Here is a 22194-nt window from a genome sequence, read left to right on the forward strand (position 1 = left end):
TGCAGTACTTTAGTTTCGCGAATAACGAAGTTAATTTGAGGAGTTCATTTTTATGACAAAAATGACGAGAAATGTTTTTATGGAAAAAAAATAAAGTGGATTCCCATATAAACGAAGATTCACCGTGTCCGAAACTCGTGCGCGCCAAAGCAACATACTTTTACCGGTCTACTTTTAGCCCAGTCACTCCGTCTCTCTTCCCCACAAGTAATACCAGGAGTTACGCCAGCCCTCTAGAAGACCTAAGTCGACGCGAGTGATGAGGGCTCCTGCATATTTCTGATTCTAAATTCGTAATGACAATTTTCGTCCTTTCGTGATTGTCCAACGATCACTCGTATTATTCTCGGTTAATTTATTGGAGTTTAGGAAAGCGCACGCCAATTGTTCAGTTGTAAATACGAAACTACCACATTTTTCTAGGTCAACGACTAGTTTTATTTTTGATTCATTCCCGCGTCGAAAATAACGCGGATACAAGAACGCGTTATTACCTCATATTTGCAATATTAGCATATCTAATGGCATTTAATGATTCGAATTAATGAAAGTCTGTAAAATCACAAGTATTATGACATTGGTTTCTGGATTTTTTTTTCCCTGCGAAAAATCTCCCGGAAAATTTTTTCTCTGCAAAATTTTTCCCAAGAAAATTTCCCATGTCCCTGAGAAGAAAACCCGTGTGAAATTTCCCTGGAAAATATTAAATTCGACACATTTGAACCAAGCGGTAAACCGGGTTAAGTCGATTTTGAGTATTGGCCAGTTTTTGACGAATATCTCTTTTTTTTTTTTGTTATATTTATTTGCTCGACGAATATCTCGGAATTTAAAAAAGATAGCAAAATTTTTGTTTTAACCTTTTTTGTAGAGCCAGTCGAGGGTTATAAAAATGGTCATGAGACAAATTTTGCTATCTCTCTTAGATTTCGAGATATTAATCAAAAACTCGCCAAAAGTCAAAACCGACTTCACCCGGTTTACCGCTTCGCTACTGAACTCATCTTTATTGAATACAACAAAACTCAACTGATCCGACTAAGAATGAAATCTCATTGAATTTAAAATTCACATATCAACATTGATCGGTAACCGACGAATTGATCAAACAATCGCGAATAAAAAAAAGACAATTTTCGTGATAAACTTTTCCATTTTTCCCTTCTAAGAACGAAAAAAAAATTCAATTAGCATTTTCTGAAAACAAACTTGAAGCAAAATCCCAATGGTAAAAATTAATTCTGCGAGAAGAATTCGCTGCGGAGAAATTGCCGGGAAATATTTCCGGGAATTTTTCAAAGGTAAAAAAACTCCGGCGAAAAATTCCAAAAGAAAATAGACAAGGAAAAATATTCGAGAATTTTCCAATGCGGAAAAAACTCCGGCCACTTTAATTCACATTCATTGGAACCTCGGAATTACTGACGAGCGTTATCAGTCAATCGAAAATCCACTGATTCTGAAGAACCGAGGAGAATAATAAAAAACTTTCAGGCTCGTCACGTCTCTCCGTTCAAAATCGGAAAAGGCCCGAGGTGACTTGGAATCCCTCGATCACGACGAGAGACAAGTCCGCCAGCTCCAACAACGCCTGGAGGAGCTTCACCAGCGCATCGTAATCTTCTACGTATTTGGATCGGATCAAGAGGACATTGAGAACTCAATAGTCCACCTGAGAGAGAGTCTATTTGAGCTTGTGGACACAGTAAAGAGATTCTCCGGTAGCACTAAGGCGCGGTACCAAGCTAGCCAACAGCTGGTGCCGAGTGATTTGGCTCAGCAATTGACATCCCTAGAGCTCAACGCTGAGAGCGCAGTACAAGCGATGGAGGAGAAACAGAGGGAGCAGAAGCGAGCGCGAACAATAAGGGGTGATTATTTATCAGACGTCGATGAGCTTCAAGCATGGATACGCCAGGCTGAACTCAAGGTTCAAGACAGATCAGTCGAGCCAATGAAACTCAGGGAATCCCTTCGACAAATTCAATCGGAACTCACAGCTATGGCTGACAAACTCGAGAGATTGACGAAAAATGGACAGACCATCGTGGAGAACACGAGGGACGACGAGGAGCGAGAATTAATTCGCAAAACAATTTCAAATCTGACTGAGCAATTGGGACAGATAAGATCGTGGCTGGAGGAGAAGAAGCAGCAGGTCGGTGATACTCTTGATGCCTGGCAGAGATTCCTCGCTCTCTACGAAGCTGTCAGAGCTTGGACAGAGGAGAAGAGGATATTCCTCCAGGAACCACTGAGGCTCACGTCACTCGTTCAAACTAGACAAAGACTGCATGATTACTCGGTAGGTTTTTAGGGATTCAGGGCTGGCAAACGTAGTCAACATGATGACGATTAAACTTGTTCGTTCGTATTGTAGACCGCTGTTAAAAGCTGCAAACAAGTCAACAAAAATCTGAGTGACATGGGTAAGGAGTTGGAACTGATCGGTCAGTTTACAAGCGTTGGAGATTTGCCAGAGAAACTTACACAGGCTGAAGAAGCCAAAGTCGAGGTTGAGGGTCAATTATTGCAGAGGGTTAGTTGACTAATCAAAATCATTCAGTAGCGAAGCGGTAAAACGGCTTAGGGATATCCAAGTATCTTCTGCTGTTTGTCAGTTGAATTGCGTGAGAAAAACCCCTGATGAATCAAACCCATAGTTAACTCTGGGTCATAGTTTCTCTGGGATCACGAAAATTTCCCAGAGTTTCTCTCTTTCTTCGCTGGATTTTTTTCCATAAACCCAGAGTTGACCCAGAGTTAACTCGGGGTTTAATCCATTTTCCAGGGATTTGAGAAAAAATTATGAATTATTATTTTTTTAAACATTCGTTGATTGTAAATAAATAATTGAAATTGTTTAAACTTTCGGAAATCTTATTTTTTCAAGCATAAAATCGATTTCTGGTAATAGTCTGAATCTGAATAAATTTATTAGGATTCGGAACAAATGATTTTTGTGGAAAATGGAGGTAATTTCATCGATCTTTCTTGAAAAGTAAACTTTCTAATTTTCTTTGGGATTTTTTAAATGTTTTCTAACGGTTCAATATGGAGATAGCAAAGTTTAAATAGTAAAATCATGTCCGGCTACAAAAGTAGAAAAGCATTTCACTGGAGCAAAAATAGCCAAAGTACTTGGAAAAAACTTGGAGATATCCTTGAGTCAGTTTTGACAATTAATCCGTTTTGAGTGAATATCTCGAAATCTAAGGCAGATAGCAAAATTTTCGTTATAAAATTTTTTGGAGAACGAGTGGAGAGCTACAAAAGAGGTCCTTATGAAAATTTCCCTATCTCCCTGACATTCGAAGATATTCCCCGAAAACTCCGCGGAGAGCCAAGTCGACTTGAATGGTTTTAGCGCTTCGCTCTAGAATTGGGCAGAAATTGTATTTGGAAAAAGCATTTTTTGTTGACGAAATTATTTCAGAATGCACTGCTCCAAGAAGCCAGCGAGGAGTGGGATCAGTGTGAAAAGAAGTTGAAGGACGCTAAGAGTTGGTTAGAGAAGGCAAGACAGAATTTAGAATCCCAACAGAACAAGAAGAAACCGTTGAGAGATCAGCATGCGATTAGAGAGAAAATGCTGAGTGATGTTACAATTCAGAAAACTAAAATTGCAATGTCGGTTGAAAAACTTGAGGTGCACTTCAAGTCGGGACTCGTTGCTGACACTAAAATCAATGATAATGCTGATGAAATAGTCAGCGAATTGAATACTCTTAATGAAATCGTTAAGGAACAGGCGTCTTCGTTAGAGAGTTGTTTGGTACAAATCGATCAGTATCAACAGGTTAGCGTTCGTACATTATCGGTTTTACAGAATTAAACAGCATGAGACAATGTTTTATTCATTTCTAGGAAATACAACAACTGAGACATCAAATTGTCCAAGTTGAACAGCAACTGAGGGCTGCTCTCAGTCCGACTTATCTACCAAATGACCGTGAAACGGCAATGCAAGAACAACAGGTAGGTTTGTCATTACGATTATCTTGTGCTTATCCTTTTAATCATCACCTGCACCTTATTTATGCGCTGACGCAGTTTTCATAATATTTGATACCAATCAAGTGACCCCAGTATTTAATACCGACGGGAGATGAACTCCTGCCTCTTCACGATTACGCGGTGAAACTAAACTCACGTTTTAATAACGTTTTTTTTTTATTAATGACAAACAGTTGGTTAGAGTGTAACAGTAGAGATGATACTAATTTTGTTACTGACTTAATTCACTTCTTCGTTAGACTGTTGGAAACATTTTGATGCTTTTTGAGGAGAGAGTAAGGTGGAAGATGACGTTCAGCTTGTTCATCAAGGTGTTTCCAGGATGGAAATTCATGTCAAGGCCCGGATGGATTATCTTTCGAACGTGATCTTGATCGTTTTTTTTTTCATTTTGATAATCTGAAATGATCTCCAATTGCTATTCAGTTTTCCGTAGCCTTGGAGTCTCCAAAAATTACGATTGTGCAATGAAAAAAACGTTGAAAAAAAGCTGAACATTTTCAAAGAGCGGTTTTGAATAATATTGGAAACTACACGCATGAAAAAATTCAGTAGAAAATCTAATGAATTCGCTGGAAAATTTTATTGGAATTCTATAGGAATTCTATGGGGTTTCTATAGGATTTCAATTGGAATTCTATTGAAAAATTCTATTTGTTTTTTGCCCTGATTCTATTGGATATTTAATAAGAAAAAGGCAACAGATTTCGAATTCCTGTTTGAATTTTTCTCTTAGATTTTTCCTATTAGAATTATTGGGCACAAATTTTCTAAATTTTTTCCGTTGGATTTTGTTTTGTCTTGCATTGCAGAAACCGAATGGAAAAAACTTAGAAAATTGATGCCCAAGCATTTTTATAGAAAAAATCTCAAGCGAAAAATTCAAACAGAAATTCGAAATCCATTGACTTTTTCTTATAGAATATCCAATAGAATCGGCGCAAAAAACAAATAGAATTTTTCAATAAAATTCCAGTAGAAATCCTACAGAAACTCCATAGAATTCCTATAGAATTCCAATAGAATTTTCTCGTGAATTCGCTAGGTTTTCGTTTGAATTTTTTCATACGTGTAAACCCAATAGGGAAGAAATTACAAATTAATAATATGATGTATCTAATGGCTGTCAGATCGTTAGTTATCATGAGAAATTATCCATTCACTATTTCCTCTCTATCGGACTTATTTCTTAATCTTTCTTAATATTAATTTCTTACTATTAACCCCTCACGTACGGGGTCGATGCCATACATCGACCCATGAAAATATGAATGACTCTCTTTAAAATTGATTATTTCCAAAACTACGGAATTCAGCTCAACCAAACAAATAACAACGAAAAAAGGAATACTGTTGCTTCAATTACATATCGGTTTCATAATTTTCCGTTGATTAGAAGTCATCCCATTCTAGTTGTATCGACCGTACTCCACGCTTGGAAACAAAAGGGCCCCTCCCGTGAGGGGTTAAAAACGCTCTTTGAAAATGTTCAGTTTTTTTCCCCTTTTTTTGATTGTATAATCATAATTGTTAGGGACTCCTGCGTGATGTAAAATCCAATGGAAATTGTGATATATTCAACATTATGAAGGTGGAAAAAGAATCGAGTTCGAAAGATAATCCACCCGGGCCTAAATCTGTAAACCCAGTAATTTACCCTTTTTCGTTGGTCAAGAAGAATATTCCATTTTAATTCAATAACAACCTCTGGAAATCCCTTTATTTTCTCACTCAATTGCAGAAAAAATCATGAAATATTCTTCTAAGCCCGTCCACTATTTCCCAATCACTTATTCACAATCACTATGGCTTTTACGTCTACACGGGTCCATATTTGTTCACACTGTCAGCACATTAACACTTACCTGTTAGATTAGACTATAAAAACATTTTCAACATTGTGACATTATTAAACCATTAACTAATTAACAATCATTAATAATACATTGATCCCCAACACATCATCTCAAGCATAAGGTTATTGGTTGGTATCTCATTGTGAAGTTTTTCTAATTATTTTCACTTTAGTCATTAAGTTTGTTTGTTATTTCTGTTATCTCACGAGAGTACTTGATTTTGCTTGTTTGTGTTAACGTTTTTTTCATATTAAAATTTTTTTTTGTCATTATTCAATTTATGTCGGTAAAAATAAAACAGTGAGTGATGATCACAATGTGTACAAAAACCGATATACATGAGTCACACAATAATTTACAGATGAAAAAAAAAATCTTACTTCTCACTGTCACCGTCCTCGTCTTCCGGTCAAAGAAACAAACGTTCTTTGATGAAATTCAATATTAAAATTCACTGAAAGGCAACAGACGGCACAATCAAGTTACATCTCCTGGAAATGATATTTTTAGTCAAATACTTGAAGATATTTTTCATTACTCTACCTTTTGTTTCGTTGAGCATTTCATTTATGAATTTTGTTTGCTGCCTTTTCTCCGTCCCCCCTTCCTCCACTGATCTTCGTGATCCCTTCATCATAATCATCATCATCACCATCATCATCAACAAAACATCCAAAACAAACACCAAATTGCCTCTTCTCTACTACTCCAATTTTCCTCTGCCTCTTCCTTTTTCTCTTTCTCTCTCTCTCTCTCTCTGCAATGCAAAATCATTCTCCAACACTTTTTCTTTTGACGGACAAGACTTATCGCGAGAGGATAAGATCACTTCAAAGTAAAATTCACTCACGCACAGAACGCTCGAAATTACTGATACAACGTGGAACACCCGATATTGAGCCGTTGGATCCATAGTACTTGGAAAAATGATATTTACTTTTCTTTTGGGACTCGAGAACTCACGCTGAGCCTCATCTCCCGTCGCTAAAATTAATGATTCATAATTCTTAACATTCTTGCCAATATTCTTTTCCACTTACTGCGTCGTGATACGTCAATCAGACTCCCTAGTGTCTAATAATTTTTCTATAGATATTTCTTATTATCGAATAATCAACGCTATGTCGAGTGACGATTATCAAATAAATAAAGTGCCTTTGATGAAACATTGAGAAACGTCAGCGTTTTAGAAGAAATCCCTACCCCCTCTCTCAAACCGCTTAAGAAAATTTTGCAAAAAAAAAACAATCTGAAATTCATGTTATCGATGTTCTTTGGCTGTTGCGCTGTGTCGCATACAGGCCTTACAGACGCAAATCGACGATTGGAGTCAACGATCGAGAGTGCTGATGGATGAAATTCACACCCTGGATCCGTTCTATTCGCCACCCGGTGACCAGAGTCCAATTAAAATCACTGGTCTAGTTTCATACGCTGACATTGCAGCTGGTAGATCAAGTCCCACGTCTAGAAATGCCTCTAGAAATGCCAGTCCCTACAGAAGTCCACAAAATATGTCCCTTGACACAACAACAACCCCTAAAATCCATCGTCCCGTTGGAGTTCGTCCACAGCCGAGACTTCCTAAATCCCACGATCAATCGAAACAAGAAAAAACAGCTCATCCCAAGTCTCAAGAGAAAGCCGAGAAAGTCGCGAAACGCGAGGTATCCAAGGAGCCCTCTAAGCGAACTAGAGCAACCGCAAGCAATCAGCAATCAGGACGTCGTGGAAGATCTCCCACAAGGAAAATTGAACAGCCAAAGTCTCCAGCTGTTGAAATTCAAGTAACTCTTGACGAGGCTCCGGCGCAACAAGAATATTCTCATAGAACTCAGTCCTCAGAGTCTGGAACACTGGCTCCGAGGGAGCCACGCAGAGGAAGATCCCCAAGTCCCATCTGGATCCCAGGATCCACTTCATACGCTGAAATTCTGAGAGGCAATGTCCAGGGCCCGTTCGCAGCGGTGACTATCGAGCAGGATTCAAATATGATGAAATTATCAGTTGAAAGTAAACCAGAAGTCACAGATGTTCGACCTCAAGGAATGGAGACTGCAGACGCGGGACGAGAAATGTCTGTTCGCCATGGACAGCATCACCCTGGAAGAGATGTTGACATGTCTTATCGGGAAATGAGTCAGGTTCCTGAGCAAGCTCAAGCAGCTGCCGCACCAGTGATGACGGAATCCTGGGCTGAGAGTCCCATGGACAATTACCAAGTACTTAATAAAGGATATGAAGCAATTCCCCAGGCGCCTCAGGCCGAGGTGTACAGCTACATGCACCCTATGCCTGAATTAGTGGGGTTCATTAATGCGGGGTTGGGGGGATATCCAGTGGGCTCTTACATGTATCCTCAGGGGCATCAGCAGGTCCCCGCAATGGAGGTGCAGCTGAACCCTTACGAAACTCACATGGGATACAGCGATGATCATTACGTCTCGTCTCAGAGTTATTTGACTACTGGGGTGTATCAACAAGTGCCACAGCAGCAGTGTCCGGAACCGGAGATTCTGTACCATGAGCCACCAATTCCCATGGAAACCCCTGAAATCCCTCCAGAGCCGAGACTTGCGGACGTTCAGAGTCCTGTGATGGTACCAGAAATCATTGAGGCTTCTAAGCCTAGGGAAACTGCTGAACCTAGAGAGCTGGTATTGACTGAAGAGAGTAGAGAAAATACTCAGCAGTCGGCTATTGTGGAAGCAGAGAGCGATGTGAGAGGGCCTTCCATATCTTACGCGAAAATTTTATCCACAGGCTTACCTGCGGTCCTTGTTTCGCCTCAAAGTGGCGGCACAGACGCAGCTAGACGTGCGCATTCTCCTCATGAGGTCACACCGGTTGAATCTAAGCTCAATAGAGGAAACGGCAGACTGCCAAATGTGTTGGAGGAGGAAGTTGGAACGCCGAAAAAGTCTAAGGATAAAAATTGGGATACGATTAAAAAGAAAGATTCGAGGAGAAAAGCTCCAGAGAAATCTCCAGTCCGAGCGGAACCGATGCATAAGGAGAAGAAGCAAAAGAAACAGCGAGAAAGATCTGAAGATATACAAGTTCACAGAGTGGTGGCGGATGAAATGTTAATGGAGAAAGTCGAAAAATCTGTACCTGTCGTTGAGGTCAAGCACATCAAGGAGGATGTGACGATAGAGCTGAAGGGGGAAGAGATAGAATCGTGTGAAGTTCAAACTCAAAAAAAACGTAAGCAAAAGAAGAAGAAAACCGAAAAGAGATCTCATGATGATGAAATTGATAAGGCTCTGAAGGAAATTGAGATTATGGATAAGAGGGTTAAAGGACAGGGTGAGAGGGATCAGAAAACTCTGGAAGGAAAGTCTCAAACAGAAACTGAGGCAGAAAAAATTGCTGAAAAAGGCGAAGTGTCACAGCCCAAAAGAAAATCTGAAAAGAGTAAAGTAATCAAAGTTGAAGGAGACTCGGTAGACGCCAAAGAGCCAGGGGTGCCAGAAGCACCCAAGGGCAAATCTAAAAATAAAGGGAAAGGATCTCGTCAAGATAAAATCGTTGATGGGAAATCTGGAGAGAAATTGCAGACAAAAACGGAAGAAAAATCGCAAGTAAAATCCAAAGCCGAAGCGAAGACTGAAATTAAGATGGAAAAGACATCGCAAATGAAGCCCTCGGAGAAAATGGAATCTAATGAGGATCTTCTGACAAAATCAGATGGTAAAACCAAGGTGGAGAAAAAATCTGATGGAAAAAAGAAGGAAGTGGACAAAAATCAGAATCCAAAATCTGAGGAGAAATCTGAAATGAAATTCGAGGAGACTACCAAAACAATATTATCTGAAGAAAAATCAGAGACAAAAAGTAGAGAGAAGTCCCGCACCAAGTCTCAGCAGAAGAAGAAATCAGAGAGCAAATTTCAATCTCAATCTGAAGAGGGAAGGCAAGCAAAATCTGGAGAGAAAGCGATACTTCAGATAAAATCAGATGAAAAAGTCGAACCGAAATTAGGAAAGGTATGTGAATTAAAATCGGAAGAGAGTCCAGAGATGAGGGTCGGTGTGGAATCTGAGGCTAGGGCGGAACCAGACATATCGAAATCCGAGGAAAAATCAGTAGCACCAGTTATAGAAAAATCTCACATAAAATCTGAAGAGAAATCACAAATAATATCTCAGAAGAAAACCAAACTCGCAGGCAAATCTCAACAAAAGTCTCAAGAGACGCCTAAATATGAGAAAACGGTGCAATTAGACACGAAAGTCCAAACGACATCAGACCAAGCACCCCCGCAGAAATTGAAAGAAAAAGCTGAAACGATATCTAAAGAAAAAATGGTGGTAAAATCTGATGCAAAGCCGGATTTAGAAAAGGAACTAAACGCAAAATTAGAGAACGAATCCCGAATTGAATCGGATGAGAAATCACAAATAACATCAGTAGATACGTCTCAAAGGAAATCTCAAACAAAAAACAAGTCTGGAAAGAAATTCCAACAAAAACTTCATGAGAAACCTACAGTCGATGCAACTTCAAAATCAGAAGAGAAAGCCAAAATTGAATCAGAGGAAAAAGTTCCATTGAAGATGAAAGAGAAACCAAAAGAAGACCAAACATCTCTTAAGAAATTTGAAGAAAAGGTTCAAATGATACCTGAGGAAAAGGTGGAAATTAAATCTGATGAGAATTTAAAATTAGAGGGGAAACCCATTGCAAAATTAGAGGAGGAACCCCGTATGAAATCGGATGAAAAATCTCAAACAATATTAGTAGACAAATCTCAAAGCAAATCTGAAATAAAAACCAAATCTGGAAAGAAATCCCAAGAAAAACTTCAAGAAAAATCTATAACCGACGAAACTTCAAAATCAGAAGAGAAAGCCAAAATTGAATCGGAGGAAAAACTTCGATTAAATATAGAAGAGAAACCAAAAGCAGACCAGACATCCGCTAAGAAATTGGAAGAAAAGGCTCAAATGATGCCTGAGGAAAAGGTAGAAATGAAATCTGCTGATAATTCAAAGTTAGACGTGGAATCCCGTACGGAATCGGATGATAAATCTCAAATAACAACCAAATCCGGAAAGAAATCCCAACAAAAACTTCCAGAGAAACCTACAGTCGATGAAACTTTAAAATCAGAAGAGAAAGCCAAAATTCAATCGGAGGAAAAACTTCGACTGAATATGGAAGAAAAACCAAAGGCAAACGAGACATCCCCTAAGAAATTGGAAGATAAGGCTGAAATGATCCCCGAAGATAAGCCGGAAATCAAATCTGATGAGAATTCAAAATTAGAGGTGAAAGCTATTGCAAAATTAGAGGAATCTCCTATGGGATCGGATGAGAAATCTCAAATAACATTAGTAGACGAATCTCAAATAAAAACCAAATCCGGAAAGGAATCCCAACAAAAACTTCCAGAGAAACCTACAGTCGATGAAACTTTAAAATCAGAAGAGAAAGCCAAAATTCAATCGGAGGAAAAACTTCGACTGAATATGGAAGAAAAACCAAAGGCAAACGAGACATCCCCTAAGAAATTGGAAGATAAGGCTGAAATGATCCCCGAAGATAAGCCGGAAATCAAATCTGATGAGAATTCAAAATTAGAGGTGAAATCCCGCATGGAATCGGATGAGAAATCTCACCCACCATCAGTAGATGAATCTCACCAGAAAACCAAATCTAAAAAGAAGTCTCCACCGAAACCTGAAGAAAAACCACAAGCGAAACCTAACAAAGCTTCGGACAAAGCTCAGGCTAGACCTCACGAAAAAGTTGGTGTCACACTCGAAGAGGAATTGTCAAAGAAACAAATCTCAAAACAAGTGGAAAACCCTCTGCCAGAAGATGCGGAAAAATGTGAAATGAAGATTGACGATAAATTCCCAATGAAATCGGACATGAAGCCTTTAACAAAATCTGAGGAGAAGCGTGAAATCAAACTCGAAGAAAAACTCACCATAGCTGAGGGGAAAGATCTTGCTAGATCAGACGATGCAGCGCCTAAAGTAGACGAAAAACAAATCATGAAAGAAGTGCTCGAGCCCAAATCAGAGGAGCAAGCAGCACCCACTCCTCACGAGGAGAAACTATTTATAGAAAATGAATGTTCTGTACCGTTGGAAATGAAAACCGAAAATCAAGAGTCGAATGAACCTTCCATACAAGCTAGAAGTTCACAAATAAATCTCCCAATACAAGAGCTTCTTTATACCAAACCAGAGAATATACCCGACCCTCAAGATCAGTCTGGTGGTCCGAAAACAGGAGTCAAACCTGTTGATATTTCTGCAGAATCAAAAGAATCGATCTTCGTTCCTGAACCCGTTCACGAAGAAAAATCAAAACATCCGCAAATTGCGATACCTGAACCAGTTACTCAGAAAGAGAAACCAAAACAGCTTTTAAAATCGAAAAAACCAAGCGAAGAAAACGTAATAGTTGAGCAAATTGCTCCGATGATCATTGTAGAGTCAAAAGAACACACAGAGATCAAGAGCAAAGGTGATGCCAAGAAATCTGCCTCTAAACCCAAGACAGTCTCTGCCTCAACTGTCTCAGAAATTCCAGTCAATGGAAAAAATAGACCGAAAGCCTCTCAAGTTGAAGAGCTGCATGCTAAAGATATTAAAGGAGCTGTCACAAAATCACAAGTGGGTAAAGCAATGATCATCGAGACAACTGTGACAACCGTAAAGACAACAAAAACAGGAAGTGAAGAAATTCTTCCTCCTAACGTAAAATCCGCTAAATCTGTGGAAATACTGGAAAATGTTCCTCTCTCCAACACTACTAAGGTCGAGGAATTAGTGGAGTTGAGGCCAGCTAGCGTTGAAGCTTCGCTGACAACTACTTACGCTATGGTTCAACCACCACCTCAAGAAGTGGTTGAGCAGATGGCTTGTCGTATACCACCTGGAACCACATCTTCTAATGAGAGTAAGAAATCTGAGGGTTCTTCTTATGAGCTTTCTAGTGACGTGACTCCTTCTCTTACATCTCCTCTAGTTGTTGACAAAGTAGGAACCATTGAGAACGCACAAAAATCCGATATAATTACTGAAGTGGATCAAATTAAAGACAAACCAGAATTTGAGATTAAAGGCAATGATTCACCATTGTTTGGAAGCGTCCAGGATAGGAGGAAAACCAAAACAAAATCGATGAGTTCTTCCTCTGTCGAAGAAGACAAAGAAACTGTTCAAATACAAAAGACTGAGAGTTGTGCTGAAGACGAAGAGATCGCGAGGTACATGGGGTGTAGCCTTCCGCAGAAGGAGGCTGATTCGTCTAGAGCGTTTATTGCTGAGGAGCTCAAGCAATTAGTCACAGAAATGAAAGGGTCATCTGTGGCTGTGGCTTTGAAAGAGAAAGAAATGAATACTTCAAGGACTGAGAGACCTGTGGAATTACTGAGTGATAAGGCTACAGAACAAGAAAAACTATCAAAAGAAAATACCTCCCAGGGTGATGATTCAATTTCCCGAAAATCACAAAAAGTATCCTCTTTGAAACTGCTTGATGCAGAGAGAGCAACCAAACACATTTCTCATGTCGAGGAATCTAAACAACAAGCTGAGTCACAAAAAACGGAATCCACAGACTTGGCCAGCAATTTAATGTCTGATCATTTCCTCCAACCTTATTGGATGCACTATCATCAGTATTCGGAAGCCGAGAGTTACTTTTACCAACACTTCAAAGTGGTCCAAATCCTCCAAGAACCGCAAGCTCCGGTGTCGTCATCGGATGGACCGAAATCTAGTGGTCCGGAGAGAATCGTTCAAGAGTCGATAACGAAAGTGACGGAAGTTGAACCTAAACCGACAGAAAAGGCCATTCAGGAACCAAAAAAGAGACTCACTGAACCGGAAGGCAAACGACCACTAGAGAAGGTTTCCGAAAAGCTTCAGAAACCAGTGAAAACTTCAGAAGCTCAAGACAAACCTCCAGTTTTATTAGAACAACCATCGAAACATGCGATCTCAGATACGAAACATTTTGAAAAACAGTGTGTTGAGGCAACCCATGTTCCAGAAAAAATTGAATCCTCAGACAGAAAATCAACAATTGCGGCAACTGAACAGGAGACGTTGGAAATTGAAAAACCGAAAATCGTAATGAAAGAGGAGAAACCGAAAGGAGTTCATCTGATCGCTGATGACGATTGGTTGAGCATATTGGATGAGCCCATGGTAATCGAAGATGACGGCTTCGATGATATTCCACAATCTCCAAAAAATGGTGTCAAATCTGGAGAAAAAGCATTAACGGCACAGCCCTCTGTGGCTCCCTCTAAGTCACCGAAAGAGGCAAAAAAGTCTTCTGGGAAGATATCTGAAGAACTCTCTGTGAAATCAAAATCAGAACAAGAGAAAACGAATGAGATGTGCATAGCAGTGGAAGAAAAATCTGGCCCCAGTGAAAAATCACTAGAAGAAGGGCCCATTGTAAAGAGTCAAGATACAGATAAGGAGAAATCAACAGAAAAACCGGAGAAATTGGAAGAGTCTTCAAAGGAGACACTTCAGCAAGATGGAGTTGAAAAGTTGGAGACGGTTTCAGTTCCTGAAGAATCGGTGAAGAACAAAAAACAAGGAAAAAAAACAAAGAAAGCCACTACTGCGTCTGTGGAGGTTGCAATAAAAACATCGGATGGAATATCAGAAATGAGTAAACCTGAAGGGTCTCAAGAAAGCCCTATGAAATCTGATCTATCAGCCATCAAAGCTACAACTGATGACCCAATTGCTGAGGCAAATCCATCAGGCGGAAAAGAAACAGGAAAATCTTCAGAGAAGCTCGTTGAAACACCGCAAAAAGACACAGAAAAAATTCCACGGCAATGTGTTAAAACTTTGACGGAATTGGTCACAACAATAACTGAGGCGAAATTAATGGAAGTCGTTCCAGGGCAGAAGAACGATGAACCACTTTCAACGGCAACCCAGGAGCTTCCGAAGTCCAGTGAACTCACACAACCCGATGAAAAAGGCGAGATTGTTCAGGACTTACCGAAGATACCTTCAACGCCTCATGACAAGCCGGTCGAATCGTCTGCTGACAAGTCAGATAAAAAACCGACGAAATCGGATAGAACGCATGTCCAAAAATCAGTTGAAAAATCTGCAGGACAAGGGGCTGTGGTTCCTCTAGAAGAAGAAAATTCTACGACAGAAAAATCCACTGAAAAACCTGTTGACTTGGAGAAGCCAACTGGAGAACTTGAATGTAAATTACCTGAGAAATCCCCAGAAAAATCTAAACAAAAAGCAAAATCAGAAAAAACGAAGAAATCTACTGAAAAAACGAGCCAAGTGTCTGAAGAAAAGCCAACAAAAGACACAAGTAAAACAGTTGACCCAACGGTGTCTCAAGAACCAGAAGAAATCGAAACCCCAATCAATTCAAATGGAAAATCATGGGCTTCTATCGTGAGCACGAAAACGGCGGAATTCATTAACCATGAACTCGAGAGCATAAAAAATATTGAGAAGCTAACTTCCACATCACCACCAGAAGATGAACCAAAGGCTGAAACTCAAGTGGAAACTTCAACCCCATCCTCCAACCCTGATTCAACCATTGATACTTTAGATTCACCTGTGGCTCAACCCGCTGCAGTCACTCGCAGAAAGACGAAAAAGATAAAGAGGAAAGATATGAAACTAGAATCTCAAAAAGGAGCAGAAATTCCGGAAGAGACTTCCATTGAAAAATCAAGTCCTACTCCGTCGGAGCAAGAAACCTCACACACTTGGGACAAATCTTTCGCTGCAGTGGTGGGTCAATCCGACAGTTCTTCTCCTCAAACTATTGAGAATCGAAGAATAGACACTGACATCGTAAAACCAGAACCCCTTCGTCCTTGCGGACTCCATGAAACTTCAGACGAAAATCCTCAATCCCGTGAGGAAATTTCTATTACCGAGGATCGGAAAACATCTCATACGATTTCCGTCGTTGACGCTCCAAAAATTCCTTCAGAAACACTCGCCTCTTGGGCTGATGAAGTTGAGGATCCTCAAGATCACCCTCAGCTCAATTTACCTGCTCACCTCGATGAGGAAATTGGCGGCTCTTGGGCTTCGATTGTTGCGAAAAATCAAATGAACGTCCCGCAAAACGTCCCAGAATGCCCTCTCACTAAAAAACCACAAATACCATCAGAATCAACCCCTCAGATTATTGTTGAAGAGATCCTTGCGCCTGAACCAATAGAGAACGTGGTGACGGTTGACGATCAAGGCTTCATGGAGTTTGTAAACCGACGAGAATTGCGATCAAGAAGATCAAGATCGCGTTCGAGGAGTGCGAGGCGTGAAAACTCGTCGCAAACTCGAGAAGATGTAACTAAAAACTCGTCCGAAAAACTTCCACATTCGTTGGAAACAAAAGATACACTCTTCGATGTGAAACAAGAAAATGAAAGTTGTAAAGATTCTGTAACTTCCAAGAAGGAAAAGAATAAGAAGGGCAAGGAAAAACCTCCAACACCTCAAGATAAAGTCGAAAAACCGAAAGAACTAGAGAAGAAAGAGGAGAAGCCTAAACCAGATGCTATTAAACTTGAAGCGATAATCCCGAAAACAGTGGAAGATCCGAAACCCCAGGAAACAACACAGTCATCCCACGGGAAGAGCAAGAATAAAAAACAGAAGGGGAAGAAAGCTGATACAGGAGATGTGAAGTCCACCCCAATGTTAGGTTTACATGAAATTAAATCTCCACCAATCGTGGAGGAGGTAAACCCCACTCCGCAGCCCCTGAAGGAAACCAAAGAAGAAGAATCATCTTCCGTGAATCTGGAGGAAGTCAAAGAAGAAACAGCCGTGGAAGAATTGGGCAGTAGCACAAAATCAAAGAAGAAGAAGTCTAAAAAATCCAAGACTGAAACTAAAATTGAAATACCAGAAGTGAAGATTGATTCTGTTCCTTTAATTGCGGAAACAGTAGAGTCGACGCAGGAATTAAAGGTGCAAAATGCGCAGCCAAGAGAAGAAGTCAAATACGAGAGCAAAAAGAACAAGAAGAAAGATAAAAAATCTGGCAAATGCGAAACGACTGTTCCTGCACCGACTACTGTAGAAATTTTACCAGAGACACTCTCTGGTAAATTTGAAAGAGAGGGTATAAACGAGGAGGAAAAAACACCAGCAGGAGAATCAACAACTGTGCCAAAAGAGCAAACAGATAAGAAGAGCTTGAAGAAGAATGACAAATCTCAATCAAAGGCTCCTCCAGTAACAGAAATAGATAATGCTTCCCTGGAAATTCTTAAAGAACGAGACACAATTCCTGAGAAGGAGGTGTCAACCACTGCCGTCGTCACAGCTACTGAGGTTTCGAAGGACCAAGTTGACGGTTTGAGTCAGTCTGACAAAACCAAATCCAAAAAGGATAAATCCAAAAAGAAACCAGTTGAGGCTAGAGACACTAAACCAGCCGAAATACGTAGCAAAGATGATCAGCATCCTCAGCTTATCACTACTGAGCAAATCACGCCGGAATCTACTGAAGTACCAGTCGTGGGAATCGATACCTCAGAAGTTGCAAAGAAAGAAGCGATTGCATCTGTTCAGGTGAAAGTAGAAAAGACGATCGAAGTTTCCAAAAAAGAGGATGAGAATTCTCTGCCGAGAGATAACATATCCATAGTTGCTGAGCAAGACGACCAAAAATCTCCTCACTCAAAGGCTCCTCCAGTAACAGAAATAGATAATGCTTCTCTGGAAGTGTCAAAGAACCAAGTTGACGATTTGAGTCAATCTGGCAAAACCAAATCCAAAAAGGATAAATCCAAAAAGAAGCCAGTTGAGGCTAGAGACACTAAACCAGACGAAACACGTAGCAAAGATGATCAGCATCCTAAGCTTATAACTACTGAGGAAATCACTCCCGATTCTACTGAAGTACCAGTCGCGGGAATCGATACCTCGGAAATCGCAAAGAAAGAAGCGATTGCATCTGTTCAAGTGAAAGTACAAAAGACGATCGAAGTTCCTAAGAAAGAGGATAAGCATTCTCTGCCGGGAGATAACAAATTCACAGTTCCTGAGCAAGACGACCAAAAATCTCAATCAAAGGCTCTTTCAGTAACAGAAATAGATAATGCTTCTCTGGAAATGTCAAAGAACCAAGTTGACGATTTGTGTCAATCTGGCAAAACCAAATCCAAAATGGATAAATCCAAAAAGAAGCCAGTTGTAGCTAGAGACACTAAACCCGATGAAACGCGTAGCAAAGATGATCAACATCCTAAGCTTATAATTGTTGAGGAAATCACTCCCGAATCTACTGAAATACCAGTCGCGGGAATCGACACCTCGGAAATCGCAAAGAAAGAAGCGATTGCATCTGTTCAAGTGAAAGTAGAAAAGACGATCGAAGTTCCTAAGAAAGAGGATGAGAATTCTCTGTCGAGAGATACCATATCCACAGTTCCTGAGCAAGACGACCAAAAATCTCAATCAAAGGCTCCTTCAGTAACAGAAATAGATAATGCTTCTCTGGAAATGTCAAAGAACCAAGTTGACGATTTGAGTCAATCTGGCAAAACCAAATCCAAAAAGGATAAATCCAAAAAGAAACCAGTTGCAGCTAGAGACACTAAACCCGATGAAACGCGTAGCAAAGATGATCAACATCCTAAGCTTATAACTACTGAGGAAATCACTCCCGAATCTACTGAAGTACCAGTCGCGGGAATCGATACCTCCGAAGTTGCAAAGAAGGAAGCGATTGCAACTGTTCAAGTGAAAGTAGAAAAGACGATCGAAGTTCCTAAGAAAGAGGATGAGAATTCTCTCCCGAGAGATAACATATCCACAGTTCCTGAGCAAGCCGACCAAAAAGCTCCTCAGGTAGAAAACGTGATCGAATCGCCGAACAAAGAAGTTGAAAAATGTCTTCCAATAAAGACAGAGAAACCTGAACCTCAGGAAAGGACTGTCGAATCAACTCCGATCAAATCAGAATCGCAGACTGTCAGCGATCAATCTATCGCGAAAACCCAACAAATCCAAAGTTCTGAACAAACTGTTGCACCTGCTCAACTGAAGACCGACCAACAGACGATATCTTCCCCTCAACCACTCGAAAAATCTCCGCAAAAACCGATCAGAGTGAAAATAGAGCCAAAATCAGAACCCACTTCTCCGAAGCCTGAGCAGTTGGACCAAGTGGAACCCCCAACCCCTGAGGACATCAAAGCCGCCGGCTTCTGTCTCATCCACAACGACCCCGAGGCATTCAAGGACATGGTGATAATTCCACCGCCGGTCTCTCAGCAGACTCCCCCAAAATGTTCGCTGCCAAAAGCGAAAGCCTCTTCCGACCTTCAATCCCAATCCGACATGTCCCCAGTCGAAATTTGCGAGACTTCGTCCGATAAAGTCCAGTTTTACATCGACGAGGACGACATTGTGGTCATCAGTCACACACCAAAGGAGGCAAAATCGCCGAAAATTCTGGAAATAATCGAAATTAAAGACGACGAACTCGAGGAATCAGCAAAAGAACAGTCAAAGTCCCCGCAAACATCGAACCTAGCAGAATCAATGTCCATGGACAGCTTTTGGTACAGCAAACGCCAGTACCACACAGCCGAGAGAGACTTCTTCGAGGCACTCGCCTCAAAGCCAAAGCAAAAGGTCTCGGAACCACTAGATAAATCAAATCGCGACAATAACAATGACGATTCCCACGGGGATTCGGGTAATGGTGGTGGTACCAAAGACACAACTAACACATGCACCACATCGGCATTACCATTTACCGAAAGACTCGTCGCGGATTTACCGGGTGGCATGTGTAGCTGGAACGACTACAGCACCTATTTAGCTATCGATACTGACGACACGCGGGTGGATCCACGTAACAATTATCAAAATGACATTACCAAACGCGTCGATAACGATCACCAAACCTCCTATTACATTGCTTCTGTATCTCTTCTCTCTGAATCTATGATATCCCATTCCGATATTCCCTCTCCACAGTCCACACATTTAGGTAGAGAAACTGGGGAATCAGTGGTGCTGTCAACTGACGATGTCGAGGCGGAGATGGTGATGGAAAACGTGACTAATGGAATTCTTGGGTTCAAGGTGCGACCGCAAGTGCTCGGTCTTGTTGCATCAATTTGACGTTTTTTTTTTTTGTTTAATTTTTGAATTTCCTAGGCTTCATCTGCCACTGTTTTTCTCGTATTTATACTTCTTCATTGTTACACAACCATTGAACCATCATTAGTCTCTGTGCTGCTCGATAATTAGGTCCCCGCTTTCCCATTTAATAATTTATCATTTGGTGGATCAATTGGGCCGCATGATCCAATCATTAACAGCATATCTTACCTGTGCATGACTTATCCGCGTCCATGTCATATCTAACAATTTATTCGATTAATTCAACGGTGGTATATTCAATGAAATGAATCCGGAAGATGCGAGTAAAGACACACTGGACGCTGATAGGTCATTATCATCATTGTCAAACGATAAAACATTTCATTGTTAATGTTATTTTGTGTTCTTCGCAGGTTTTGTTGGTGAAAAAAAATATATTTGTTGCCTCGAGCCTAATCCGTATAGCTATTAATCCGTCGCCTGGACTTGTACAGGAATTTTTTTGCGACATGCACGTCATTGATTTTCTTGATGGAATTTCGTTGATAATGGTGGAGTTTTTATTCGATTTTAATTGGCTTTTGTGGATTACAGGAGTCGCTGGAGGGTGATATTCATAATCTCAGAGTGGCTGTTAATAGACTCGAAGAGGCCCTCGGTGATTTACCGAGGGATAGTTTACAGACAATGCTGTTAACGCTTGTGGTGAGATTTTTAACTTTGAAAATTCCAAATGATTTCGGTCATTGATACACGCATGAAAAAATTGAATAAAAAATTAGCAAATTCGCTGGAAAATTCTATATGAATTCTATGGGGGTTTCTATAGGATTTCTATTGGAATCCTATTGAAAAATTCTATTTTTTTGCGCTGATTCTATTGGATATTTAATAAGAAAAAGTCAATAGATTTTGAATTTCTGTTTGAATTTTTCTCTTAGGTTTTTTCTATTAGAATTATTGGGCACAAATTTTCTAAGTTTTTTCCGTAGAATTTTGTTTTGTTTTGCATTGCAGAATTCGTGTAGAAAAAACAGAAAATTGATGCCCAAGCATTCTTATAGACAAAATCTCGAGAGAAAATTTCAAACAGAAATTCTAAATCTATTGACTTTTTTTTATCGAATATCCAATAGAATCAGCGCAAAAAACAAATTGAATTTTTCAATAGAATTCCAATAGAATTTCCTAACGAATTCGCTAAGTTTTCTATTGATTTTTTTCATACGTGTAACTTCAAAAAAAATTACTTCCAGTTTTCTGAAACATTCTGCATCGAAAAATTGTAGAATTTTCCAGGAGATTCGTAAACTTTCCAGAGAATTCTGTACTATACAGAATCACATTTTCCGTTTTCCTCCTCTGGCTCTCCCCCTGGGCCTTCCTCAGGGCTTTGGAGGGCTTTTCCATTCTACTGAATGGAAAATTATTATTTTCATCAGAACTCCCAATAATTAATAACAGTTAATAAACAAAAGGTGATGAAATTTTTTTTTTTGCTTGAATTACATCAAACGGTCGTTTTCAAAGGCTTTCTCTTGTAGAATACAATTAGCGTAATAGAGAGAATTGTTATTTTTAATGAGAATGATGGATTTCACAGACAATTCAAAGGGATCTTCAAATGCACGACCAAGCAGGCACAAAACTTCAGGAAGAACTCAGTAAAATTCATCCCAGCGCGGATACTCAGGAACTAGCAGCTTTGCTAGCTGGAATTCGTACGAGGATTGTAGCTCTTCTGTCCCAGGTAGAGCAGGGACGAATGACCCTGGAGAGAGCACAAGCGGATCAAGAAAGACGTGAGCAGGAGGTCCTCGAGTACAGGAAATTCCTCGATGAGACTGACGTCTGGTTGAGGGCCTTGATCATGTCGTTTAGTCAGCAGCACACGTCCGAGTCGTACAAGGTTCACAATCACAGACTCATTGGGTTGGGCAGAGCGAAATGAAAATGATAAACCTTCAGTATCATTCAGTACAACTATTAAAGAACCAAGGCCCGGGTGGATTATCCTTCAAACGTGATCTTGATTGTTTTTTTTATTTTCATAATTTGAAATGTGCTCCAATTGCTATTCAGTTTTACATAGCCTTGGAGCCTCCGAAAATTATGATTGTACGCATGAAAAAATTCAATAGAAAATTAGCGAATTTGCTAGAAAATTCTGTAGAAATTCTATGGAGTTTTTATAGGATTTCTATTGGAATTCT

At 40.1% G+C, this 22194-nt stretch overlaps 1 protein-coding gene across 1 annotated transcript in view; it reads left to right on the forward strand.

Annotated features, from left to right (window-relative positions):
• The window catches only part of LOC107041462 (nesprin-1), a 132323-nt gene that overhangs the window by 62486 nt on the left and 47643 nt on the right, over nucleotides 1–22194 (forward strand). The window contains exons 22-28 of the mRNA XM_029126333.1: nucleotides 1495–2305; nucleotides 2381–2539; nucleotides 3437–3799; nucleotides 3868–3978; nucleotides 7175–19960; nucleotides 20576–20686; nucleotides 21585–21890. Of these exons, the coding sequence (XP_028982166.1) occupies nucleotides 1495–2305; nucleotides 2381–2539; nucleotides 3437–3799; nucleotides 3868–3978; nucleotides 7175–19960; nucleotides 20576–20686; nucleotides 21585–21890 (14647 nt within the window). The remainder of the gene's footprint in view (nucleotides 1–1494; nucleotides 2306–2380; nucleotides 2540–3436; nucleotides 3800–3867; nucleotides 3979–7174; nucleotides 19961–20575; nucleotides 20687–21584; nucleotides 21891–22194) is intronic.

This window comes from Diachasma alloeum, unplaced genomic scaffold, assembly GCF_001412515.2.
Source record: "Diachasma alloeum isolate Michigan unplaced genomic scaffold, Dall2.0 Dall_scaffold_00366, whole genome shotgun sequence".
Taxonomy (NCBI): Eukaryota; Metazoa; Arthropoda; class Insecta; order Hymenoptera; family Braconidae; genus Diachasma; species Diachasma alloeum.